Source organism: Chelonia mydas, chromosome 5, assembly GCF_015237465.2.
Source record: "Chelonia mydas isolate rCheMyd1 chromosome 5, rCheMyd1.pri.v2, whole genome shotgun sequence".
In the NCBI taxonomy this organism is placed as follows: Eukaryota; Metazoa; Chordata; order Testudines; family Cheloniidae; genus Chelonia; species Chelonia mydas.
Genome location: NC_051245.2, coordinates 38,282,606 through 38,307,790, shown reverse-complemented (window position 1 = coordinate 38,307,790; position 25,185 = coordinate 38,282,606). Strand labels below are relative to the sequence as shown.

The following is a 25,185-nucleotide window of genomic DNA, read 5'->3' as shown; positions in this document are numbered from 1 at the left end:
GGGTCTTGCCATCCACATTATGCCACTGCAAAACAAATAACTTGTCTCAGACCTGAACCAGGTCTGTTTGGCTACTATCCAGCTGGTCTAGCAGCAGTGCTAGAAAACCAAGTAACAGACTTAAATTTGTTCAGTTAGTAGTTTCTTCCTCAAGTGCTTCTCAGATCAAAATTCAGACTCCTAAGCAGCAGTTTTAAATTAACTTCACTCTGTGTATGAAATACAATATTGGAAATATAGCATGTCTACTAAAAATACATATCAGCTTTATTGATAACGCTACCTTTGGCTGCTGTTAGCATAGTTGATGCCAACTCACACTGCTGGGACTCAATGTGACTCAGCGTGAACCAACGGGGATAGCGGTTTGGAACAACTGATGCAATGTGATGTGGGCGCGACATATCTCCTGATGGAGCTGTAGATTCCAATACTAGCAACCTGAAAATAGGAAAGAACATACACTCTTTTCACTCAATCATCATTATAACTAGGGTTACCTATGAGCAACCACAAAGCCACAAGAGCACTTTGGCTGCTTGTACAAAGTGTGCCCGTTCAGGTGTAAAAGCTGTAGCAAACCACATCCTTTCAACTAGACGCTAAAAGTCGGATTGCCAAAACCCTAATTTACCATTAATCACCCATATTTGACACATGATCCTTCTTAAGTATCAATAGGAAAATTAGAATTTAGAATTACAAGCAGAATTAAGCTGTTCATTACTGAGGACCGTTGCTATTCCCTCAGTGATCCAAGGGGCTGAAATCTTTCACTTCTACTTCAGTCTTTGGACCGCAGCTCTCAGAAATGAAAGTGGAGAAATTCACAGTGACACAAATATTTTCCAATATACTGTACATGACTTATACATGAGCGTCCTACCACGAAACAAAGTGTGCAATGGATGACAGGGATTCTCAAACAGACTTCAGTATCTGAGTCAAAATCCAAAAGAAAATTGGACATTTTACTCCTCAACTACAATGCAACAATTTTTTTCATTTTGCTTCTTGGCACATGAGGGCTAGAAACTCTTAACACTTTATACAATAGCATGTCTAGAGGAAAGACCCTAGTGTGCAGTGATTGGTAGTCATTTCTCTCTTTTGAAATTACTTCTCTGGCACCAATGCTTGATCCTGAGGCTAGAATTTCCATAGGTTTACCCTAATCTAGAACCATTTCACTAATGAAGGAGAATTTACATGCAGAAAAGTGACTACCATGGATACTGGCTGGAAGGGTTAGGAGAGTAGCTATAGCAGAAATGATCACTCGCCATGCCTCCCTCACTAAAATCCAATATGTTAGATAATCACTATTAGAAAAGATTAGATTGTAGTCATCCTGAAGGAAAATACTTCTCCTCTTTTCTGTGTTCCAGATCATGAAAATTCAGGGTAAGATGTGAAAGGCTAATGAAATATTGAACGATAAACACAGAAAGAATGTAAAGAAGTAAAACCTCTCATAAAAAGATCAGTCTCTTGACAAGGGTTAAGAGACATCCTGCTTTAATGAGGCAGTCATGATGCCTTGTTGACCCATTATAGTAACAATGGATTTTGTCCCAGTTCCAATGCCACTGTCTTGATGATTGGTCAACTCTTTCCTTATGTTCCCCCTCGTCTAGCTCTCCTCTATTCCCTTTCCTCCCATGACACTTCCTCTCTCCTCTCTACTTGAACAATAGAGGCCCAAATGTGGCTGTGCTGAGCCTTGATGCATTGTCTCCCTTTTGGCCAGCTTTTCTACCTTCTCCAAACTACTGCTCCAAACACTACAAAAGCGTATGAGACACCTCAGTGATTTGGAATGTCCTGTCCCTGTTCCGGGAGTGCTCTTTGTAGACACAGCTAGACTCCAGTCACCATTCAGGGAGGCAGAACAAATCACATGCCTCCCTCCCACCAACAAAACAACTCCAACTAAGTCATCCTTTTTCATCTCCCTCCCACTAGACATCAGACATGCTTGAATCCCCAACCCCTGGCCCAACATGGACCTCAGTCCAATCTCCCCTTCAGCTGGGACAGACTCCCTCCAATAATCCTAAAAACGTACTGGTTCATGGCTCCAAAAATCTGGTTATCCTACTCTGGGCTCAAGGTTGTTACTATTTTTTGTACTCAGTTGAATATTTATTTATTTTTGAAGGGAATGAAATGGGAAGAGGAAGGAAACTGGCATCTCTCCAGTCAGGAAAGGATCTTCGAAATCCACTGCATTGAGACATTAGGTGACGAATTAATTGGTTCAAGAAGAAATGTATTAAAATAACAGTCACAAGCTTTTGGGCTTAAAAAAATGTATCTCTGTTCTTTAGGTAATTGCAGGAGGGTATTTTGCTTCCTCACTAAGACTATAGAATCTATTTGTAAAACCATTGAGGTTTTACAGACATGTCATTCCATTCTCTGCAGGTTCCTGAAACATACAAGAGCAACTTCAAGAGTCTTAGAGAATGGAGAATGTCATCCTGAGCCTATTGAAGGGTAGTTACACTGTGTGTGTGTGTATACACACACACACACACACACACACACACAGAGCTATGTGGCGGTAGTGAAGTATAAAGTGATCACGACAAGATTTCACAAAAGCTGTCTGTTTCATGCTCTTTGTCTGGTTGCTGTCATTCATAACCTATTATTCAGTTCTACATTTTCTGCATGTAACAGTTGGGAGTACTCTTGTGTAATCATTTTTTTCCCTTTCTTTCTTCCCCTTTACCTGACAAAATTTACTAACTGAAGAGTTTGCTTATTTATTTATATGTAGCTAAATATAAATAAATACAATAATTTACAAATATTTATATATAATTTATATTTATATAATTTATAAATATATAAATATAAATATTTATAAATTATTATATTTATTTATATTTAGCTATATATAAATATAAATAAATAAGCAAACTCTTCAGTTAGTAAATTTTGTCAGGTAAAGGGGAAGAAAGAAAGGGAAAAAAATGATTACACAAGAGTACTCCCAACTGTTACATGCAGAAAATGTAGAACTGAATAATAGGTTATGAATGACAGCAACCAGACAAAGAGCATGAAACAGACAGCTTTTGTGAAATCTTGTCGTGATCACTTTATACTTCACTACCGCCACATAGCTTCCCCCTCTGCAAGCCCAATGTAAAAAGGTGAACTGCATGCTCACACATGTTATTTTTGATGGATTATAAAACATCAGAGTAACAGTCAAAACTGCAGCAGATCTGAAGGCCTCAATTAGATCCAGTCACGCATATTTATTATTCTTTACTTTTTCAAATCTCATTTTTAAAAAGCAATGAATTATTTAACAAGATTTCAGCTGAAGCTGCCTTCTGATTAAACATGACCTAAAACAGACTCCTCCCAAAATCCAGACAAAAAAATCCATTCCTAATTTGGGCCCAAATTCTGCTCTCACTATGCACAGAAAACTCAATGAAGTCCAAAAAAAGTTCATAATGCCCTTTGATAAAGAAAGTGTGCTAAAAGAAGGTTAACTCACCTGCAGTTTGAGTTCTCCAAGTAGATTGCCTCTGCAGATCCTCATTCTCACGCTATGAAGCTTGGTGCTGCAAACTGAGAAACCATCTAGAGAGCAGTGGCTGTTGAGGGTAGCACAAAGTCCCGTGCAGACCCAAGTATATAGAAGGGACACTGGCTCTAACTCCCCTCCATTCCTTTCTGCCCATTCAGTATATTAAAGGACAACTCCAGAAAATGCAGAAGGAGAGTGGGTGATTGTGAATATGCAGAGGCAGGATACCGAGAACTCCAGTTACAGGTAAGTAACCCTTTCTATCTAGAATTGACTGTGAAAACTTTTGTGCATGGGAGACTGACTCGTAGTCACACCATCTAGAGACAGGGCTAAGTACTTAAGACTCCGTTGAAAATACCAGCTTTAGTGAATAATGAAGCACAGCTTTCCTGAATAATGCTGCACTCCTAAATTGAGAGCAGCGTTGCACGAAGGCGTGACTTGGATTCTATGCAGCAGCTTTAAAGATTTCAAGGTTAAGAAATATTTTCATCATTTCAGGAATATCGTCTGAAATCTAGTGGAATAAGCCATATGCTATCTGCTAGTCAACTAGTCATTCTGCTTTCCGGAAGGAGTCATAGCCATGGCATCATCATATAAAATTTAAATCTTCAGCTAAGTATATTTGTTTTTCTCAAGTTAATATAAAATAAGCTTCTCTCTTTGGGTTTGTATAAGGAGTTAGAAATATTTTCCCTCATATCACTGAGGTACTTCCTTGGCTTCTGGGTTGATCAGAGAGAAAAATATCAGGTCTTGGAATGTTCTCATTAAAGGAATTCCTGAAAAGTGATGAGGAATGCAGTCAAAGACCAAACAGGGTGTGGCTGAATCACATAGCCTCTATTGTATGCAACACACATCTCTAATCCACACTGTAACAATACTTCTACAATAGAACCTCAGAGTTACAAACACTTCGGGAATGGAGGTTGTTCATAAATCTGTACAAAACGTTATGGTTGTTCTTCTGAAAGTTTACAACTGAACGTTGAGTTAATACAGCTTTGAAATTTTACTATGAAAAAAAGCGGCTTCCCCCCCCCCCCCCCCCCTTTTTTTTTTTTTTTTTTTTTTTAAGTACTTTACATTTAACACAGTACTGTCCTGTATTTTTTTTTTTTGGTCTCTACTCCTGCCCGATTGTGTACTTCCAGTTCCAAATGAGGCGTGTGGTTGACTGGTCAGTTCATAACTCTGACGTTCTATTTTACTATTAATAAAGACAGACATCAAAAGGGGAAGAGGATAATTAAGGGTGGAGGGCAGAACTCTTCCATCAGCCTCTGCAGATGGAGCCAGATGAGTTAATGAGAACAGGCTCTGCCATGCTGACAGCTCCTGCAATGCTTATGTGCATGGAACTCAAGGAGAGGACCTTTTTAGTACTGTTCGTACTGAGGTGGTGATTGAGCAGGTACGAATTGCCTCTCAGACTTAAAGGATGTCTCATGCTGAAAGGTGGTTGGATCCCCAACGATCTGGCTGTCAACTTGGTCTTTCTGAATCTCTCCAGTATTGTATCTGTTTTTCCATCCGAAAAAGGTCAATATCTTAAAAAAAATCAAGCCTTCAACCATGACTTGTGCTTCTGCGGGAAGTCCAAGATCCTTACTCAAAACGATGTTTTACAGCTGTTGACATTGATCTTGCTGAAGCGCCGAATACATTGTACATCACTTGTGTTGAGATATATTCTGGCCCTCCATGATGGGCTTTAGTTCTTTGCTTTTCTCATCAGGCAGAGAGCGCATGAAGGGAACAACTTAACCTCAGGTGTAAAAGCGATCCCTAGCAATAACTGCTTGATACCTCACTGTACAAAGTGACAGAGCAGCAACAGAAGCGGACGTGCAACCCAACTGGTCTAGTCTCCTAAACTTTCTCTTGGGGCATCAGAAAGTCTCCTGTACCTTAAGTACTAGGCTATTAGTGGTTGACTTATGCCCAGATAAACAGATGAATTAAACCGTAATAAGTCAGCAAGACCAGATGGTATCTACCCAAGAGTTCTGAAGGAAACTGCAAAACTACTAACTATGGTATGTAACCTATTGCTTAAATCAGACTTTGTACCAGATGACTGGAGAGTAGCTAATGTAACACTTCCCCCCCCCCCCCCCCTTTTTTTTTTTTTTTTTTTTTTAAAAGGCTCCAAAGGTGATCCTGGCAATTACAGGCTGGTAAGCTTAGCTTTGGTACCAGAAAAATTGGTTGAAACCATAGTAAAGAAAATTATCAGACACAGATAAACACAATATGTTGGGGAAGAGTCAACATGGCTTTTGTAAAGGGAAATCATGCCTCACCAATCTATCAGAAATCTTTGAGAGCGTCAACAAGGACATGGACAACGGTGATCCAGTTGATATAGTGTATTTAGACTTTTCTGACAGCTTTTGACAGGGTCCCACACTAAAAGCTCTTAAGCAAAGTAAGCAGTCATGGAATAACAAGGAAGGTCCACTCATGAATCAGCAACTGGTTAAAAAGATAGGAAACAAAGGGTAGGGGTAAATGGTCAGTTTTCAAAGTGGAGAAAGGTAAATAGCAGTGTCCCCCAGGATCTGTACTGGACCTGTGATGTTCAACATATTCATAAACGGTCTGGAAAAGAGGGTGAACAATGAGGTGGCAAAATTTGCAGATGATAAAAAATTACTCAAGATAGTTAAGACCAATGCTGACTGCAAAGAGTTACAAAGGGTTCTGACAGAACTGGATGACTGGACAACAAAATGGCAGATGAAATTCAACGCTGATAAGTAATGCACATTGGAAAACATAACCCCAACTATACATATATAATGATGGGCTCTAAATTAGCTTTTACCACTCAAGAAAGATCTTGGAGTCATCATGGATAGTTCTCTGAAAATATCTGCTTTATGTGCAGCATCAGTCAAAAAAGCTAACGATGTTAGGAACTCTCAGGAAAAGGACAGACAATAAGACAGTCAACATAACAATGCCACTATATAAATCCATAGTATGCGCACACCTTGAATATTGTGTGCAGTTTTGGTCACCTCATCTCAAAAAAAGATATTTTTGAATTGGAAAAGGTACAGAAAAGGGCAACAAAAATGATTAGGTGTATGGAACAGCTTCCATATGAGGACAGATTAAAAAGACGAACTGCTCATCTTAAAAAAGAGATGACTAAGAGGGGATATGACAGGTGTATAAAATCACAAATGATGTGGAGAAAGTGAATAGGGAAGCATTATTTACCCATTCACATAAACACAAGAACTAAGGGCCACCCAATGAAATTAACAGGCAGCAGGTTTAAAAGAGAGGGAAGTACTTCTTCACACAATGCACAGTCAACCTGTGGAACTTGTTGCCTGGAGGTGTTGAAGGCCAAAAGCATAATTGGGTTAAAAAAAGAATTAGATGGAGGATAGGTTCATGAATGGTTGTTAACCTCATGCTCAGGGTGTCCCTAAACCTTCAACTATCAGAAGCTGACACTAGACATCAGTGGACAGATCACTTGAAACTGCCCTGTTCTGTTCTTTCCCTCTGAAGCATCAGCACTGGCCACTGTCAGAAAAAAATACTAAGCTAGATGGACCATTGGTCTGACTCAGTATGGCCATTCCTAATGTTCAGAAACTTGAGGGCTTATATCCCTTATTTTATTAATCCCATGAAAATTACCTATGAATAATATTTATATAAATGTCTAGGGTTTTCTGGAATTTTGCAAAGCACTTAATTTCAATATATCTTGTGGCCGTGAGCTCAACTAGATTAATTGTGCATTGTATAAAAAAAGGTATCCTGTTTCACCTATTTTAAATTTGATACTTTTGAATTTCCTTGTGTGCCCGTTGTTCTATTTGACAATAAATAAATAAAAATAAATAAAAGTAGGAGCTCTCTGTTTACTACAGAGTAAACCATTTCCTATTTTATATACCTCTAACAGGTTACTTCCCCCACACCCCATCTCATCTCCAAACTATATAGCTACTACATCCAAAAATATTTAAGAGTTGTAGAGTCAAGCACTCAGGAGTTCACTCTCAAATGCACACACACACACACACACACACACACACACAGAGCTCACAAGTATTTTTAAGTGCTGTGACCAGAACTGAACACAGTATGCAAAAGAAGGACTCACTGCTGATTCACATAATAGCGACATAATATTTTCAATATTAAACTTTATCTCTTTCTTACTACAGCCTAGCAGCTTGTTTAGTTTTCTAACTACTATTGCACATTGTTAGATTTCACTGATTGGCGCACAATGGCATCCATATTCCCCTCTCCAGCAAATAGTTCGGGCATGTCTACCCTACAAACAGTAATTACTACGGTGGCTGACGTTCACGCTACCCTCCCTCTGTTGGAGGTGCACGTCCTCACCAGGAGTGCTTCCACTGACTGAAGAGGGGCAGTGCGGGGGGGAACTGAAAGCCAGGGCTCTTAGCTCAGTGCATCTCCCCACCAGGAGTGGGAGGCAGCTGCCCAGGCTTCTCGCCTCCCTGAGTGGAGAGCCAGATGTGGGAAGCCCAGGCAGCAGCCAGGCTGGAAGTGGAGAGTCTGGGGGCAGCAGGGTTCCCAGTGGGGAGCACGGGCAGCAGCCCAGCTGAGAGAGGGGAGTCGGGATGGGGGGCAGCCGGGCTCTAGCTAGAGCCAACCACCATAGAATCATAGAATCATAGAATATCAGGGTTGGAAGGGACCCCAGAAGGTCATCTAGTCCAACCCCCTGCTCAAAGCAGGACCAAGTCCCAGTTAAATCATCCCAGCCAGGGCTTTGTCAAGCCTGACCTTAAAAACCTCTAAGGAAGGAGATTCTACCACCTCCCTAGGTAACGCATTCCAGTGTTTCACCACCCTCTTAGTGAAAAAGTTTTTCCTAATATCCAATCTAAACCTCCCCCATTGCAACTTGAGACCATTACTCCTCGTTCTGTCATCTGCTACCATTGAGAACAGTCTAGAGCCATCCTCTTTGGAACCCCCTTTCAGGTAGTTGAAAGCAGCTATCAAATCCCCCCTCATTCTTCTCTTCTGCAGACTAAACAATCCCAGCTCCCTCAGCCTCTCCTCATAAGTCATGTGCTCTAGACCCCTAATCATTTTTGTTGCCCTTCGCTGGACTCTTTCCAATTTATCCACATCCTTCTTGTAGTGTGGGGCCCAAAACTGGACACAGTACTCCAGATGAGGCCTCACCAGTGTCGAATAGAGGGGAACGATCACGTCCCTCGATCTGCTCGCTATGCCCCTACTTATACATCCCAAAATGCCATTGGCCTTCTTGGCAACAAGGGCACACTGCTGACTCATATCCAGCTTCTCGTCCACTGTCACCCCTAGGTCCTTTTCCGCAGAACTGCTGCCTAGCCATTCGGTCCCTAGTCTGTAGCGGTGCATTGGGTTCTTCCGTCCTAAGTGCAGGACCCTGCACTTATCCTTATTGAACCTCATCAGATTTCTTTTGGCCCAATCCTCCAATTTGTCTAGGTCCTTCTGTATCCTATCCCTCCCCTCCAGCGTATCTACCACTCCTCCCAGTTTAGTATCATCCGCAAATTTGCTGAGAGTGCAATCCACACCATCCTCCAGATCATTTATGAAGATATTGAACAAAACCGGCCCCAGGACCGACCCCTGGGGCACTCCACTTGACACCGGCTGCCAACTAGACATGGAGCCATTGATCACTACCCGTTGAGCCCGACAATCTAGCCAGCTTTCTACCCACCTTATAGTGCATTCATCCAGCCCATACTTCCTTAACTTGCTGACAAGAATGCTGTGGGAGACCGTGTCAAAAGCTTTGCTAAAGTCAAGAAACAATACATCCACTGCTTTCCCTTCATCCACAGAACCAGTAATCTCATCATAAAAGGCGATTAGATTAGTCAGGCATGACCTTCCCTTGGTGAATCCATGCTGACTGTTCCTGATCACTTTCCTCTCCTCTAAGTGCTTCAGGATTGATTCTTTGAGGACCTGCTCCATGATTTTTCCAGGGACTGAGGTGAGGCTGACTGGCCTGTAGTTCCCAGGATCCTCCTTCTTCCCTTTTTTAAAGATGGGCACTACATTAGCCTTTTTCCAGTCATCCGGGACTTCCCCCGTTCGCCACGAGTTTTCAAAGATAATGGCCAAGGGCTCTGCAATCACAGCCGCCAATTCCTTCAGCACTCTCGGATGCAATTCGTCCGGCCCCATGGACTTGTGCACGTCCAGCTTTTCTAAATAGTCCCTAACCACCTCTATCTCTACAGAGGGCTGGCCATCTCTTCCCCATTTTGTGATGCCCAGCGCAGCAGTCTGGGAGCTGACCTTGTTAGTGAAAACAGAGGCAAAAAAAGCATTGAGTACATTAGCTTTTTCCACATCCTCTCTCACTAGGTTGCCTCCCTCATTCAGTAAGGGGCCCACACTTTCCTTGGCTTTCTTCTTGTTGCCAACATACCTGAAGAAACCCTTCTTGTTACTCTTGACATCTCTTGCTAGCTGCAGCTCCAGGTGCGATTTGGCCCTCCTGATATCTTTCCTACATGCCCGAGCAATATTTTTATACTCTTCCCTGGTCATATGTCCAACCTTCCACTTCTTGTAAGCTTCTTTTTTATGTTTAAGATCCGCTAGGATTTCACCATTAAGCCAAGCTGGTCGCCTGCCATATTTACTATTCTTTCGACTCATCGGGATGGTTTGTCCCTGTAACCTCAACAGGGATTCCTTGAAATACAGCCAGCTCTCCTGGACTCCAGCACTGGGCTTTCTTGTCACAGAGCCGTGAAATTGACAACAGCAGCAGCCAACAGACGATGTAAGTAATGCACAGACACTGTATCACCCTAACTACACCCACATAAGCCCTACACCTCTCATGGAGGTGGAGTTATGATGTCAGTGTAGCAAGGTACTTACATCAGTGGGAGCAAGGCTGTAGTGTGTACACTGATACAATTACATCGATGTAAGGCAGCTTACGTCGACCTAACTCTGTAATGCAGACCAGGCCCTAGTTTAGAACTGGGTATAAATAATTCAAATTGTTACTCTAATACACTGAGTTTCATCTGTCAGAGTTAAGCAGTCATTGAGTTTAGCTCCAGCCTCCTGTCATTCCTGGCTTCTCTAACCTAAATTTGTGGCATCTGCAATTCTTGCCATTTCACAGTTTGCCGCTTTCTCCAGATCATTGTTAAACATGGTAAGCACCAATCCTAGTATGAATCCTTGGGCATCCCACTATTATCTTCATTTCATGTTAAAAATTGACCAATTAATCATATTCAGTTTTCTCTCTCTCTTAGCCAGTTCCTAATCTATGGCAGAAGTTTCACATTTCATCTTTTGACCACTTAGCTTCATTAACATCTTGTGAGGGACTTTGTCAAACACTTTTTGATAGTCCAAATACATTAATATGAATAGGTTCTTTTTTCTATTTATCGGGCAGCTGCAAGGAAATCCAATATAAGAAGTGATTTTCTTTTGCAAAGTTTTGCTGGTTGTCCCTTCCTAACTGAGCTCATCTAGTTTTATAGGTCTGTCTTTAATTGCACTAACCAGTGAACATGGTACACAGCCTGGTAAGAGTTTCTGGGAATTAAAGACCATTACTGCCTGTGACAGAGTACTGGGAATCAGTGACTGAACCAGCACTCTGGTCATCATTTAACCAATCAGGCCCCAGGGAGGGCCTGATTAAGGAGAGGAGTTCCTGATTACCAGACTAGACTGGGGCTGGATAACGAATGACCTAATTAGCTCATGGATAAATGAGTGCAGGAAGAAAATTCAAGAGGAGACAGGGAGGGAAAACAGAAAAGAAAAGAGAAAAGAGAAGAAAAGAAAAGGCTCACAGGGCCTGATGAAAGGGAGTTCTCTGGGAGGAGACACCTTCCTCCACCCGTTGGAGGAGGGGTAGTAAAGTGGGGGGATGTAAATACTGTAACTGCACTAGTATGTTTAAAGGACGGTGGAGTGAAACACTGTAAAGAAGCTAGACTGTGGTATCTACTGAAGGGAAGGTCGCTGAGCGATCTGTGGGAAGCAAAAAAAGGATGGGCACACTGGGATCCCATCATCTTGCCCCCCAGAATCTTTTTTATTTATTTTTAAAAGGTAGGTAAGCACCAGAGTACTTTACATAGACAAAAGACTTAGGATAGATGACATTCCTAGTGGTTCTTTTGCAAACTTCATACTTCTGATTACTATTAAAGTGTTTGTGTTGCAGTAACGTCCAGAGGCCCCCAGTTAGAATCATGGCCCTGTTGTACTAGGCATTGTACAAACAAGAAGAGACAGTCCCTGCCCTGAAGAGCTTACAAACTAAGAATGAAATTTAGTGACAATTAAGAATGAATCTGTTTGTGTCTGGCAATTTGTTCAGCAATTTCTGAGAAATTCCAATCCCCAACCTAGACTTACCTGTCCTAGTTCGTTTTCCTTTCTACTCTACATTTTGAAGAACATCCATTCGGCTAAAGTAAATTCTTGCAGCTTGTCACCAATACACTTTTTTGCTTGCTTTCCAGCTTTGTTTTACTTCTGGAACCAACTCATATGTACTGCTTGGGACTAAATCAAGAGCATCCTCTCTTCTTTTGTGCTCTGGAACTGGGTTCAGCAAGCAATTATTTATTGTGTCAAACCTCTCTAAACCATGACCCAAAATGATATTTGACCAGTTGTGCAGGTTGCTGAAATGACTCATTATTACTCCTTTAGATTTTGTGGCCTTCAACATCATGCAACCAATTCTCACTATCTTGGATCCAGAGACCAGGAGCATAACCCCTATAGTTGTATTTTTATGACCTGACAATTGTACCCTCATAGATTCTACTTGTAAGAACCAGTGCTTAAATTTCTCTACAGGTTTCATTTCTGGTAGCCAGTTCCTTCAACTTCAGGTAGTATTGGATCCATGGCAATCCAGATGTGGCCAGTTCTTTCACTGTACTCAGAATGGAAAATATGAATTTAGCCATTCATACTCACGGCTGCCCTGAGAGGTAAAGCCAAAACAAACCAAGCACTTCCTTAGGCATGCCTTTTCTCCCAAATACTGAAAGCAACTGGGATACCAGTCCTTCAGATATTTTTAGCGGCTTGACATCCAATTTAGTTCCCATCTCATTCCTATCTTCTATCTGGATCTGTACAAGATTGCTTGGTAATGAAGCAGACAAAAAAGAAAACTGGTCTGGATTACACACCAGCAGAGACCATTATTTTTTTAAAAAAATGTATTTTAAAATCAACTCCATAAAGTGAATTTGTAAAACAATAAAGGGTTTGGGGAAATAAACCGTCCTGCAGAACAGACTAGACAGAAGAAGGTCCTGAGACCTGCTATCTTCAAGGATGAAATGAATTTGAGCTGTTGGAGTCATGACCCCCGCAACTACCTTTCACATAGCATCCAGATCAACAAGAGGGAGAGCATGTTTGCATCAGTCATTGTGGTCATTTTTTTAAAAAGATGATTCTGTGTCTGCAACACTGCAACAAGAGTGGGAATTTCAATGCAGTTTACAAATAACTGATTTTACCCAACACCTCTGAGGTAGGCAGTAATTATTGCACATATTAATTGCTTTTACAGATGAAGAAACTGAGGCACAGAGATTAAAGTAATTTATCCTAAGTGTAACAGAGATGGTATTAGAACACAGGTCTGACTCCCTGCCTTCAATCATCAGGCCTTCCTTCTTCGGGGTTAATCAGTTTACAGCAATTTTGTGTGACTTAGATTTTTGTTTTTCTTTTTCTAGAGGAGGTCTGAATACATACCGCATGGCTCTCAGTGCAGTTTTGTATGCCAATTCAGCATCATGAGGTAGGAGAGAGGTGAAGAGATACTTGGCAAATGTGTGCATTGGAACACTCTCTCGATGGATGATTTCGCCTAAACCACTATATGGTCCAGCTGTGTGAGAGAGAGAGAGAGAGAGAGGGGACAGATTTTACACATTGTCGAACACACACCACCATTTTTTGGACCTTTTAAAAAAACGGGTTTAAATTATAAATCGTTAATATGCCCAGAAAGAAAAAATGTCCAACACAAAGGGAAAATATTCCAATAGTCATGGTAGCGTGGGGGCCTTACAAATAATCAGATCTAAGCTCTTGCTTTGTCAGTGCTAAATAAAAACATAAAAGAAGAGGTATCCTGTTGGGCTTATTGTAGGATTCAGACAGTCCATGGGTCACAGAACACTTCTAAATTTATAGATGAATTTAAAATTCTTTTCCCAAAGTTTTTAATTAAAATCTGCAGTTTAAGCGAGGCTACTTTAGGCAGTAACCATTTTACAGAAAAGTATATTTTTCACACCGAGAATGGGGACTCCCCAATATCAGAATGGCAGTCAGTAACAGGAAGAAGTTACTGTTCAAATTTTGTTTAAAACAGCTAATATTTCTCAAGCACCATCAAGAGGAGACTAGAACACATTTTACAGAGAGCCCCCAAAAGATCAGTTTCCAGCTGACATCCACCAAATATCATAAGATTCTTGATAAAAATCAGAAGCCTCAGCAACACTGAAGACTTGCAGTTAAATTAAGCAAAAAATTAAAACAGAATATACCTTGCAACAAATTTTAGTCTCCTGTTTTTCCATGCACTTAAACGGTAGCTACATACAGTGTGAATTAATCTACGTTAAACATCCAAAAGGTCATCTTCCTATTGCATTACTAACTCTTTTCTGTTAAAGCTAATTATGAAGAAAGACTCACTAAACACAACTGATGTGATTATAATCTTAAATCACTTCAGTTTTTCTTTATGTGTTGACATTAGTTGTGCCTAAATTGTTTGAATGTACTGAACTCTTTGCAGTCAGGATTTCCCAGCACACAACAATGCAAGAGCTCCTTACCCACTCCTCGTAACTGTGTACTAGACAAGCATATTGCTATTCATTTAACCTCTACAGATTTCCTGCTATGACCACTTGCTTATTGCTCTCAGAAATCATGACGAGAAACAATGATCTGAAAGCCTATCCTTTCATTCACAGAAGTATGTAACAGACACCAGGGAAAGCTTGAGAAGCCATTCTGTCACAAGAGGTCCCAGTACTAAGTAAATGGTGTAGTTCCACTGTTCATAGAGGCCAAGCTATGGAAAGGTGGTACAGGAAGTACAGAAACCATGTCTGCCACAGATCCTGGCAGATCTCCTGTTACTACATCCAAAGGCCAGCAGTAGCCTTGCAGTTCCACAGCCATATGAGATGAGGAAAGGAGAGAGGATTCCAGAACCAGCCAGCAACAATTCTGTCTCTTCTGACTTGTCAGAGACTGGGATTTAGTGCAGCCTCAGGAGGAATAGTGTATTGCTCTGGATTCTCATGTGTAATCTTTCATTCAAAATATTTTTCAGGAGACATACTTGCTTACTATCTGCATGAAAAGCTTTTCTCATTGTTCTGAGGCAATGAATTTAGCACCCAGATTTAAACATTCAGCCCTCAGGCTTTCCCCAACAGCCATCACCAGTAGAGTTGTGAGAACAACAGATTTTTTGCTTCACTAAACAAACCAAGAAATCAAAAAAACTGTTTCAGTTTGAACAAAAAAGTTTGGGCTGACCAAAATGACCAAAAATTTGGGCTGACCAACTTCATTACAAAAGAGTTCTTTTTACCTTTTTAAAAATTAAATTCAAATGAGAAGCTGAAATCTTTTGGTTAAAAAAAAAAAATGAACAAAGGGAATGCTTAAATTTTTCAAAATGTATAGGGTATTTTCCAACAAAAAACAATGCAACCAATTAGACATGAATTCACAAAATGTTTTGTTCTACTCAAACCTACATTTTGCTGTAAAAAAGTTTCACCCAAAAAATTCTGTTCAACTTTAATCACCGGACCCTCATGCAAACACTGAATATTCACATCACCCCTACAACTCCTCAATTATTTAACAATCAATATGTAAGCACCTAGGATAATAGGGTAATAAGGAATAGCCAGAATGGATTTGTCTAAAACCAGTCATACCAAACCAACCTAATTTCCTTCTTTGACAGAATTACTGGTTTAGTGGATGGGGGAAAGCAGTACATGTGATATATCTAGATTTTAGTAAGGCTTTTGATACAGTCCCATGACATTCTCATATGCAAACTAAAGGAAATGCAGTCTACATGAAATTACTATAAGGTGGGTGTACAACTGGTTCAAAGACCATACTTAGAATACTTATCAATGATTTGCTGCCAAACTGGGAGGATTTGTCTAGTGAGGTTCTGCAGTGTCAGTCTTGGGTCTGATACTACTCAATATTTTAATTAATTACTTGGATAATGGAGTAGAGACTATGCTTACAAAATCTGCAGATGACACCAAGCTGGAAGGGGTTGCCAGCACTTTGGAGGACAGGATTAGAATTCAAAGTGACCTTGACAAATTGGATACCTGATCTGAATTCAACAAGATGAAATTCAATATAGATAAGTGCAGTACTTCACACTTAGGAAAAATCAAATGCACAACTACAAAATGGAGAATAAGTGGGTAGTGGTAGTCCTGCTGAAAAGGATCTGGGGATTATAGTGGATTGAATGAGTCAATACTGTGATCCAGTTGCAAAAAGGCCCATCAGTCTGGGGCGTATTAACAGGAGTGTTGTATGTAAGACATGGGAGGTAATTGTCCCACTGTGTTCAGCACTGGTGAAACCTCAGCTGGACTACTGTGTCCAGTTCTGGACACCACACTTTAGGAAACATGGGGACAAGTTGGAGAGAGCCCAGAGGAGAGCAACAAAAATGATAAAAGGTTTAGAAAACCTGACCTATGAGGAAAGGTTAAAAAACCTGGCACATATGGTCTTGAGAGAAGAAGACTGAGGGGAGACCTGATAACAGTCTTCAAATATGTTAAGACCTGTTATAAAAAGGGCTGATCAGTTGTTCTCCATGTCCACTGAAGGCAGAACAAGAAGTAATGGGTTTGATCTGCAGCAAGGGAGATTTGGGTTAGATACTAGGAAAAACTAACTATAAAAGAGTAGTTGAGTGCTGGAATAGGCTTCCAAGATAGGTTGTGGAATACCCATCAGGTTTTTAATAACAGGTTGGATAAACATCTGTCAGAGATGGTTTCGGATTACTTGGTCCTGCCTCAGGACAGTTAGCTGGACTTGATACTTCTTAAGGTCCCTTCCAGCCCTACATTTCTATGTTTCAAGGATTTCCTTTGAAGCCCTTTCCAACAAGTACAAAAACCATGACCTGCTCACTAAAAAGGAGCTTAAAATAATATATTTTAGGCCTTTCTAAAAATCAAAGTCTTTAGTCTCAAAAGCATACAGGTAAATGTGTATGCAATTTTGCACACTTTCAGCACTTAATTGGGTTGCAAACAACATAGATATGATACTTATGTGATACAATTATTTTTCTCCACAAAATTTCAGTCACAAAAAATCAGAAGTTATTTTTCAAAATCAAGCCCTAAATACTAATACTTTTTATGTTTGACTAGACATGATATGAACTTATGAATACATCACTTTTACCTTAACTATATCCAAAATGCATAATATTCAGTTTCTGCACCAATCGTCTCAAATGAATCATTTGAGCCATTTAGTCTTGGACAGCGATAAAACCCTTGTTCATTTAGAAGGCTATCAGTACTCTGTCAGACTGCAAGTGACATATTTAGAACCTTGCTACCAGAGAACAATTGATAATCGTCAATACCTTTATCATTTGTAAGCCTGAACTGCATCATTAGGACAGCAAAACAGACACCAAAACTATGAATAACTTAAAATTTAATTTGAAGCACAAATGCAATAAAAATGAAATGCAAGGAACAACAGGTCAGCAAGATGCTTTATCTTTCCAATGATGCAGTATTTTGAAGTACTTTAGATTTTATGATTAGAGGCTTGAAGGAAGATCTTTAACTGGAGTGATTATACTTCTAAAAAAATCTTAAAATTAGTACATAAGTCAACTCCCACAGGAATACTTTTTTTTATTACAAAAGTTTAAAGAAACAGTTACAATCTATTTCAAGCTACCTTCTAATAGGAAGACTGCTTGCTTTCGAAAGATCTTCACCAGTGTATCATCCAATTCAATTTCCTGTAGCTTAGAAATGAGCTGCTCCTCATTTCGACAAACCTTCTCTTGTGCATACAAGCCATCTGGCATTATTCGCTGCTGCCCCAGACCTATCAATGCTACTTCCACAGCCAGCGTTAAGTAAGATTCCCCTTCTTCTAAGAATTTGTGTGAAGGCAGGTGCTGGTACTCTAGAGATTTGCACTGCCCCATGTTCTCTGTAAAGGATTACAAAACAAATAATACATCATAAACAATTTTCATCAATAATTGGCCTGCAGTCTCACATTCAAACATTTCTTTTACCAGTTATTTTAATTAAGAATTTTTAAAAAGTGAATTACTGTATAAACTTTGAAAGGTGCCACTAAAAATCACTCTTCGGTTTTGGTAACCATCTATTTTCAAATATCTTTTAAAAGGTTAAGATAAAAGAACACTGCCCTATTGTAAATCAATAGGGAGCTTCCATTCAATTATTTAGGACAGAAATGCATGCAACTGTCATTTAAAAATGAAGCCACACGTCTATACTGAAAACACATTAAAGTTGCAATAACTTCCAAAAGCCAGGAAACGCAGGTAAGAATGAGAGATTCCATACTAAAGTGATGCGGTTATGAAAAATAGCAACTGTCCCAACTTTCTGTTCATAAGGCTGAAATAGCAGCTTGCACTTTGAATTTCCTGGTTTTCACCCCGCTCAGTAACTACCCAAGCCCTGATCCTGCAAAGGGCTGGTAAGGAGAGGACCCTTACATCTTCATAGATTTTCACTGAAGTTAGTAGGAATCCATGTAGGGTCTGCTCCTGCAAATCCATTAGCAAGATCACAGTCAATGATTTTTTGACCATCCATCTGCTTGCTAGTCATAGAATCATAGGACTGGCAGGGATCTTGAAAGGTCATCTAATCCTGCCCCCTGCACTCATCACAGGACTAAGTATTATCTAGACCATCCCTGGCAGGGTGTTTGTCTATCCTGCTCTTAAAAATCCCCAGTGATGGAGATTCCACAACCTCCCTAGGCAATTTAGTCCAGTGCTTAACCCCCCTACAGTTAGGAATTTTTTCCTCATGTCCCACCTAAACCTCTCTTGCTGCAATTTAAGCCCACTGCTTCTTGTCCTATCCTCAGAGGTGAAGAAGAACAATTCTTCTCCCTCCTCTTTGTAACAACCTTTTATGTACTTGAAAACTGTTATGTCTCCTATCAGTCTTCTCTTCTCCAGACTAAACAAAGCCCATTTTTTCAATCTTCCCTCATAGGTCATGTTTTCGAGACCTTTAATCATTTTTGTTGCTCTTCTCTGGACTTTCTCCAATTTGGCCACATCTTTCCTGAAATGTGGCGCCCAGAACTGGACAGAATACTCCAGTTGAGGCCTAATCAGTGTGGAGTAGAACAGAAGAATTACTTCTCGTGTCTTGCTTACGACACTCCTGCTAACACATCCCAGAATGATGTTCTCTTTTTATGCAACAGTGTTACACTGTTGACTTATATTTAGCTTGTGGTCCACTATGACCCCCAGATTCCTTTCCTCAGTACTCCTTTCTAGGCAGTCATTTCCCATTTTGTATGTGTGCAACTGATTGTTCCTTCTTAAGTGGAGTGCTTTGCATTTGTCCTTATTGAATTTCATCCTATTTACTTCAGACCATTTCTCCAGTTTGTCCAGATCATTTTGAATTTTAATCCTATCTTCCAAAGCATTTGCAACCCCTCCCAGCTCAGTATCGTCCACAAACTTTGTGAATATACTCTCTATGCCATTAGATAAATCACTGATGAAGATATTTATACATTTTTTAAAATGTAAGACAATTATTTATTATATGGTAAATTATATTTCAGAACGTCTCTAAACTCAACTTGTTCCTTAGCAAGGGTAACATATAAAATTTCAATTTCAAACAAGTTACAAATAAATGCATTATTATGTTTGTATAAAATTGTTTAACATTTCATTCTCATATTATAGTGTGCTTGTTATTTTCTTATATAGCACCAAAGATTTGCATGGAGCTTCACAGATACACCATATTACAAAATATGGTCCCTGCCCCAAGCAGCTTACAAGCTACATCAGACACAAAATATATCTGGACAAATAGCTATAGGAAAGTGGAAGAAAACTGTAGCAATGAGAAGGGATACTGCTCTTGGGAGACCATATGCTAGAAAGCATATCATGAAAGTGATTTGTTGTTAAACATATTTGCTGTATTTTTACCTTTCTAAATTTAATTTTTTTTCTAGAAGTAGACGGTGCAGGATTAGAAGTTTACTGAAGAAAAACCTAGTTCAATCAAAAAATCCACACACAAAAATTAGTTTAGTTTTTAAACCTAAACTGAATTTTTTAGATTTTTCTCACCCAAATGAAAAACCAAAATTGTTTCAGAAATGTTGATTAAAAATGAAATGTTGAAACTCTTGCTTTTGAAAGTGTCAAAATGAAACATCAACCTTTCTGAAAAAAATTTTTGCAGGTTTTTTTTGGCCAAAACTATTTGTGAAATTCAACCCAAATCCATATGCACAGAAAAATGTATTTTTTCAGCAAATTTAGTATTCACCAAAACAAAAATTGCCCATTTCTACCGCTGATATAACTCATTATATGTTAGTTCTAGAAGATTACCCTGTAAAACAGCATACATTACACTAGGTATACCATCATTTTTAGATTCTTCCAGTAATTTCTTAGAACGAGGATCTAGTATTTTCTTATCCAAAGCAACAAACCAAGTTTTATTAAAGAGATATTTCAAGCATAAAAGACACGCATTCTTCAAGCTTGAAATAATTATTAGCAATGTTTAAGGTTGTTTTCAGTTAAAGTTCATTAAAAAATATTTACTTCTTCAAGCACTGTCTCCCATGTTTTGATAGGGAATACTCTGCTCTGAAGCAAATGTTTCCTTAAAGTTAAAGTTAATTTGAAGAGGAAAGGAAATAAAATGCTCAAAATTTCTCAACAAACAAACAAACATAGACCTAAAAACAGTTTTACCTGTGAAGTCTGAGAAGCCATGGAAGCTTTCATCATCCACCCTGCAGGCTTCCATAAGGCTACTGAAGAGGGTGCCAACTGGATCCAATGGGTGCCCCACCCAGCCTTCAAGATTAGTTATTGAGGTTATTCCTTTGTGGAGAAGTTCTACATCAGGAAAATTTGATAAATATAAAATGATAGGTGAGTTTTAGCAATTAACACTAAAACAAGACATTATCCTGGGCACTCTGTCCAACATCCATAGAATTCACAGTAGTTTGTGTTCAGAAATAAACAGAGTAATACTTTTCTGACTACTTATTTGCTGTCCCTCATAAACATGTAAAGGAAAATGAATGAAGCTCTCACACAGCTCTTCTTTCCACATGCTCCAGAGGGTTGCACCATGGGTCAGAAATTCCAACCCTAGTGTCTTTTTGAAAACTCTTATTTGCTAGCCATGTAGTCCCCTGGGTGGGGGGAGTAGCGAGAGAAAGCATCTTTGCTGAAAAGTTACAGTAAAGAGGAAACACTTCTGTGAGATAAATGGCAATTTCAGTTTCCTCATCCAGAAACATTGCAGCACCAATTTTATATTCTAAGTGAATCTGATAGAGCTGAAAGAAATAATAAAAATACTTTAAAGTCTTCCATTTTCATAAATAAAATATGAGCTTATCTTACATCTAAATATTTATTAAAGTAATAAACTCAGGATGACAGCTTCTTTGAAAAAACAGAGTCAAGGGTTTAAATGAGGTATTGTATACAAGAAAAAACTGCCCTTTAAATTGACAAAGTGTGGTTTCTTGTCATTCTTAAATTCAAGGCAACAAATTCCTCCATGGATACTTTGTTTCATAGCTGTCAACTATCAATCAATCAGAGCATGAAAAAAATTACTGTTTAGCACAGTGAATTGAAGGAAGTACAGCTGTGGTAATAGAGGTTATAGGGTCCCCAAATTCCTTTTCTACGAGCAGACATTCCCATGACAGTAGCTTCCTTTTGATTGCAATTCTAAACTTACGGTTCCCCTGGACATGTATGTACTGTGTAAATATGTGAGATTAAAGGCCATATTGGTAAAAAAATGTAACTGCATAAAAAACCCACTGAGTGTAATAATTGTGCTCCATTTCTCCACTCCAAATACCTTTGCAGCTGCAACTCCTCCTGTCCCATTTCACAGGAAAAGTGTCATCTCTAAGATTGATCACGCTTAATACACACCGTCAAGCTTTCGAATGCTGGAAAGATTGCTTTTTACTTATCTGATATGTGGAGCTATTCAAGCAGCACAGTTACAGCACAGAAATTAAAATTTTCAAGCTGAAAGACACTACCAGGTGGACTTTTTTTGGGACTCAACTGACATGTATATTGTAATCAATAACATACTAAGAAAATAAAACAATTGTTCCACCAACAAGCAGTGTGTGTGAAAGTAAAGATTAAACCAAAAATGATTATTGTAACCATCTAGATTTCCACATGCCAACATGAGTAACCTCTCTGCCTTCTAAATGACACCCTTGTACTTGATTATACCTATTTTTGTCTGTTTATGATCTTCACTTGCAGTGTCACAACCAACAAAGGCTTCAATCCTCCAATCACATATCCACATGTTTAACTCTACTCATGTGGACTGTATTAGCAGGAGTGTTGTAAGCAAGACATGAGAAGTAATTCTTCCGCTCTACTCTGCGCTGATTAGGCTTCAGCTGGAGTACTGTCCAGTTCTCCTTAACCTCTGAAGCAATGGGCTTAAATTCCAGCAAGGGAGGTTTAGGTTGGACATTAGGAAAAACTTCCTGTCAGTGGTTAAGCACTGGAAAAAATCGCCTAGGGAGGTTGTGGAATCTCCATCATTGGAGATTTTTAAGAACAGGTTAGACAAACACCTGTCAGGTATGGTGGATAATACTGAGTCCTGTCACCAGTGCATGGACCTGGACTACATGACCTCTCGAGGTCCCTTCCAGTGCTATGATTCTATTGGAGTAATCCGATTGACATCTATGGGACTACAATGGTGAGAATAAACCTACACACATACATATAGTGTCTGTGGAACTGGGGCCTAAAACAAAAAACTCTATGGGCAGGAGTTGAGTCTTTACTTGCATATATGGGAGATGTCTAGCACACTTCTGAGTGCTCTAAAGTATTTTTTTTTAAAAAAAAGCCCAAGGGGGAAAAAAGCAAGAGCTGCAACATTTAAAAAAAAACAAAAAAAACCCGACATCTCAAACTAAAACAGTGTTCTCAGCTGTTCTTACACAGTGTGCACCACATGTTGCAGCAACTGTCTCATGGACAATAACAACATCCCTATGGCAACTGCAGCAATTGCTTACATGGAAAACTAATGTTAGAAAATAATTTAGTGTATTTTAGCTGTCTAGTTGGGCAATTTAGCAGCTGGAAACGAGAAACACCAGTACTATGTGACTAGTCAGCTGCTTGCAGACCACCAGCAGATTCTCTATACAGCACCAATGGTTCTCTCTCTCTCGCTCTCTCTCTCTCTCTCGCGCACACACACACACACACACACACACACACACACACACAGAGCTCAGTTTGGAAAATGGCAAAGCCATAGGATGTTGAGTGAAGATGTGTTACATAATGAGATTTCCCTGAAAATTCTGACAAGTAATAGTAACAGTTCTTTGCACTCATATAGAGCTTTTTAATCTAAGAATCTCAAAATACTGTATAAACATTAATGAATGTAGTTTCACAGAACCCATCGAAGGTTAGCAAGTGCTGCTAGGCTGGTTTTACAGTTAGGAAAACTGAGGCAGAGAGAGATTGAAGGTTAATTTTCAAGCCAGATGTCCTCTGCTTATGCTGTCACACACTTATTTCTGTACAAACACCTTCACAGGTCTTAAAAAAGTTTAAACAGATCACACACAGGTATCTGCATCCACAATGCACAGGTGTATATGCCAGGGGAAGGCAACCTATGGCACGCGTGCCAAAAGCAGCACACAAGCTGATTTTCAGTGGCATTCACACTGTCCGGGGGGGCTCTGCATTTTAATTTAATTTTAAATGAAGCTTCTTAAACGTTTTAAAAACCTAATTTACTTTACAAACAACAACAATTTAGTTATATATTATAGACTTATAGAAAGAGACCTTCTAAAAACATTAAAATGTATTACTGGCACGCGAAACCTTAAATTAGAGTGACTAAATGAAGACTCGGCACACCACTTCTGAAAGGTTGCTGACCCCTGGTATATGCAAACAAAAATGGAGACTAGAGTCTAAAAAACAAGCTTTAATGAAGGATTCCTTGGAAGAACTGGGAATAGAACTAAGATCCCTAGCTTCCATTCCTGTTCCTTAACAAAGCCATTCCTTCTTCCTTGTATATGAGGAAGCCTGTTCAGGTCCAAGCCACCCTTTTACTTCTAATCTTAATGTTAGATTAATTTGAGTGGCCAAGGACTGAACAGGCCTTTCGGAGATTAGACCCTTATGAGATAATTCCTTCAAAAATAAGGATGAAGTACGTTGCTAGGACAGTGCTGACAAAGTTACACCACAGATAGCAATGATTAGAGAACTTCTTTCCAGTTATATTAATCCAGTATCCTTCACAAGCACTAAAACTTATTAAGAGTCTCATTCTACACTAGGCATTTCTTCAATTATTTTGTTATCCTTTCTGTCTCAGAAACACATTGCTCAAATTAAATTCTCCTCAGGGAGAGAGGAACAAAAACCCCCCAAACCATGCAACCACACACAAAATGCTCCATTTTTAAAAGATTACACAAAAGCAATATTTGTATTGTGATAATGCCTGAATCTCCTCACCAGGATCAGGACCTCAATTATGCTAAGTATATTACAAAAAGAGATAGGGAGATATGGTCCTTGCCCTAAAGAGCTTACACTCTAATAAAAATCTTAGACATCCAAAACATTACATTTCTCACTGGCCAAATAAACTGGTAATGAAGAGTTACTAAAGGTCACCACCACTTTTGTAGCTTCTAATACAATTTCCTCATGCAAAGTTCCATACTAGTTTTCTGGTCACCTTGTAGGGAAGAGAGAAGGGCAAAGGCCATTACATTTACCTTTCTTCTGAGCCCGGAACATGTCCAACTGTTTCTGCTGCTGTCTTCTCAGTGTGTTAACAATAGCTATCGCTAGCCTCAGTGCTTCTCTTGGGTATCCATGAGATCGTAATGCATCAACCCTTGCACAGGCTGTAGGAACATGTTCTAAAACAGAGAACATAATTGGAAGAAAAAAAGTACATCCATGTCTGTAACGCGCCCCACCTCCCCCAATTTTACAATGCTGCTCAAAAGGTTATTTATTTATTTATAAGTTACGTGAAGGGACTTAAAAGGTTATTTCTGAACCAGCATTTGAAGGGAGGCTCTGTTCCTATTTCCAGGCCTTCCATTCATCTTCCCACCATCCCCCAAAAATAATGCCACAGAAACTGAACAAAGCAGCAAGTCATGGAAACGTCTTTCCGGTTTAGCCA

General features: G+C 39.5%; 1 protein-coding gene across 3 annotated transcripts in view; it reads right to left on the bottom strand.

Moving 5' to 3' along the window:
* ZSWIM6 (zinc finger SWIM-type containing 6) overlaps window positions 1-25,185 on the bottom strand; it is a 168,205-nt gene that overhangs the window by 14,385 nt on the left and 128,635 nt on the right. For all 3 annotated transcript variants that reach the window (XM_037902873.2, XM_037902869.2, XM_037902870.1), the window contains exons 7-11: window positions 24,767-24,913; window positions 20,676-20,822; window positions 17,612-17,872; window positions 13,355-13,490; window positions 284-441 (exon numbers count right to left, since the gene is read on the bottom strand). In XM_037902873.2, coding sequence (XP_037758801.1) covers window positions 284-441; window positions 13,355-13,490; window positions 17,612-17,872; window positions 20,676-20,822; window positions 24,767-24,913 — 849 coding nt within the window. The remainder of the gene's footprint in view (window positions 1-283; window positions 442-13,354; window positions 13,491-17,611; window positions 17,873-20,675; window positions 20,823-24,766; window positions 24,914-25,185) is intronic.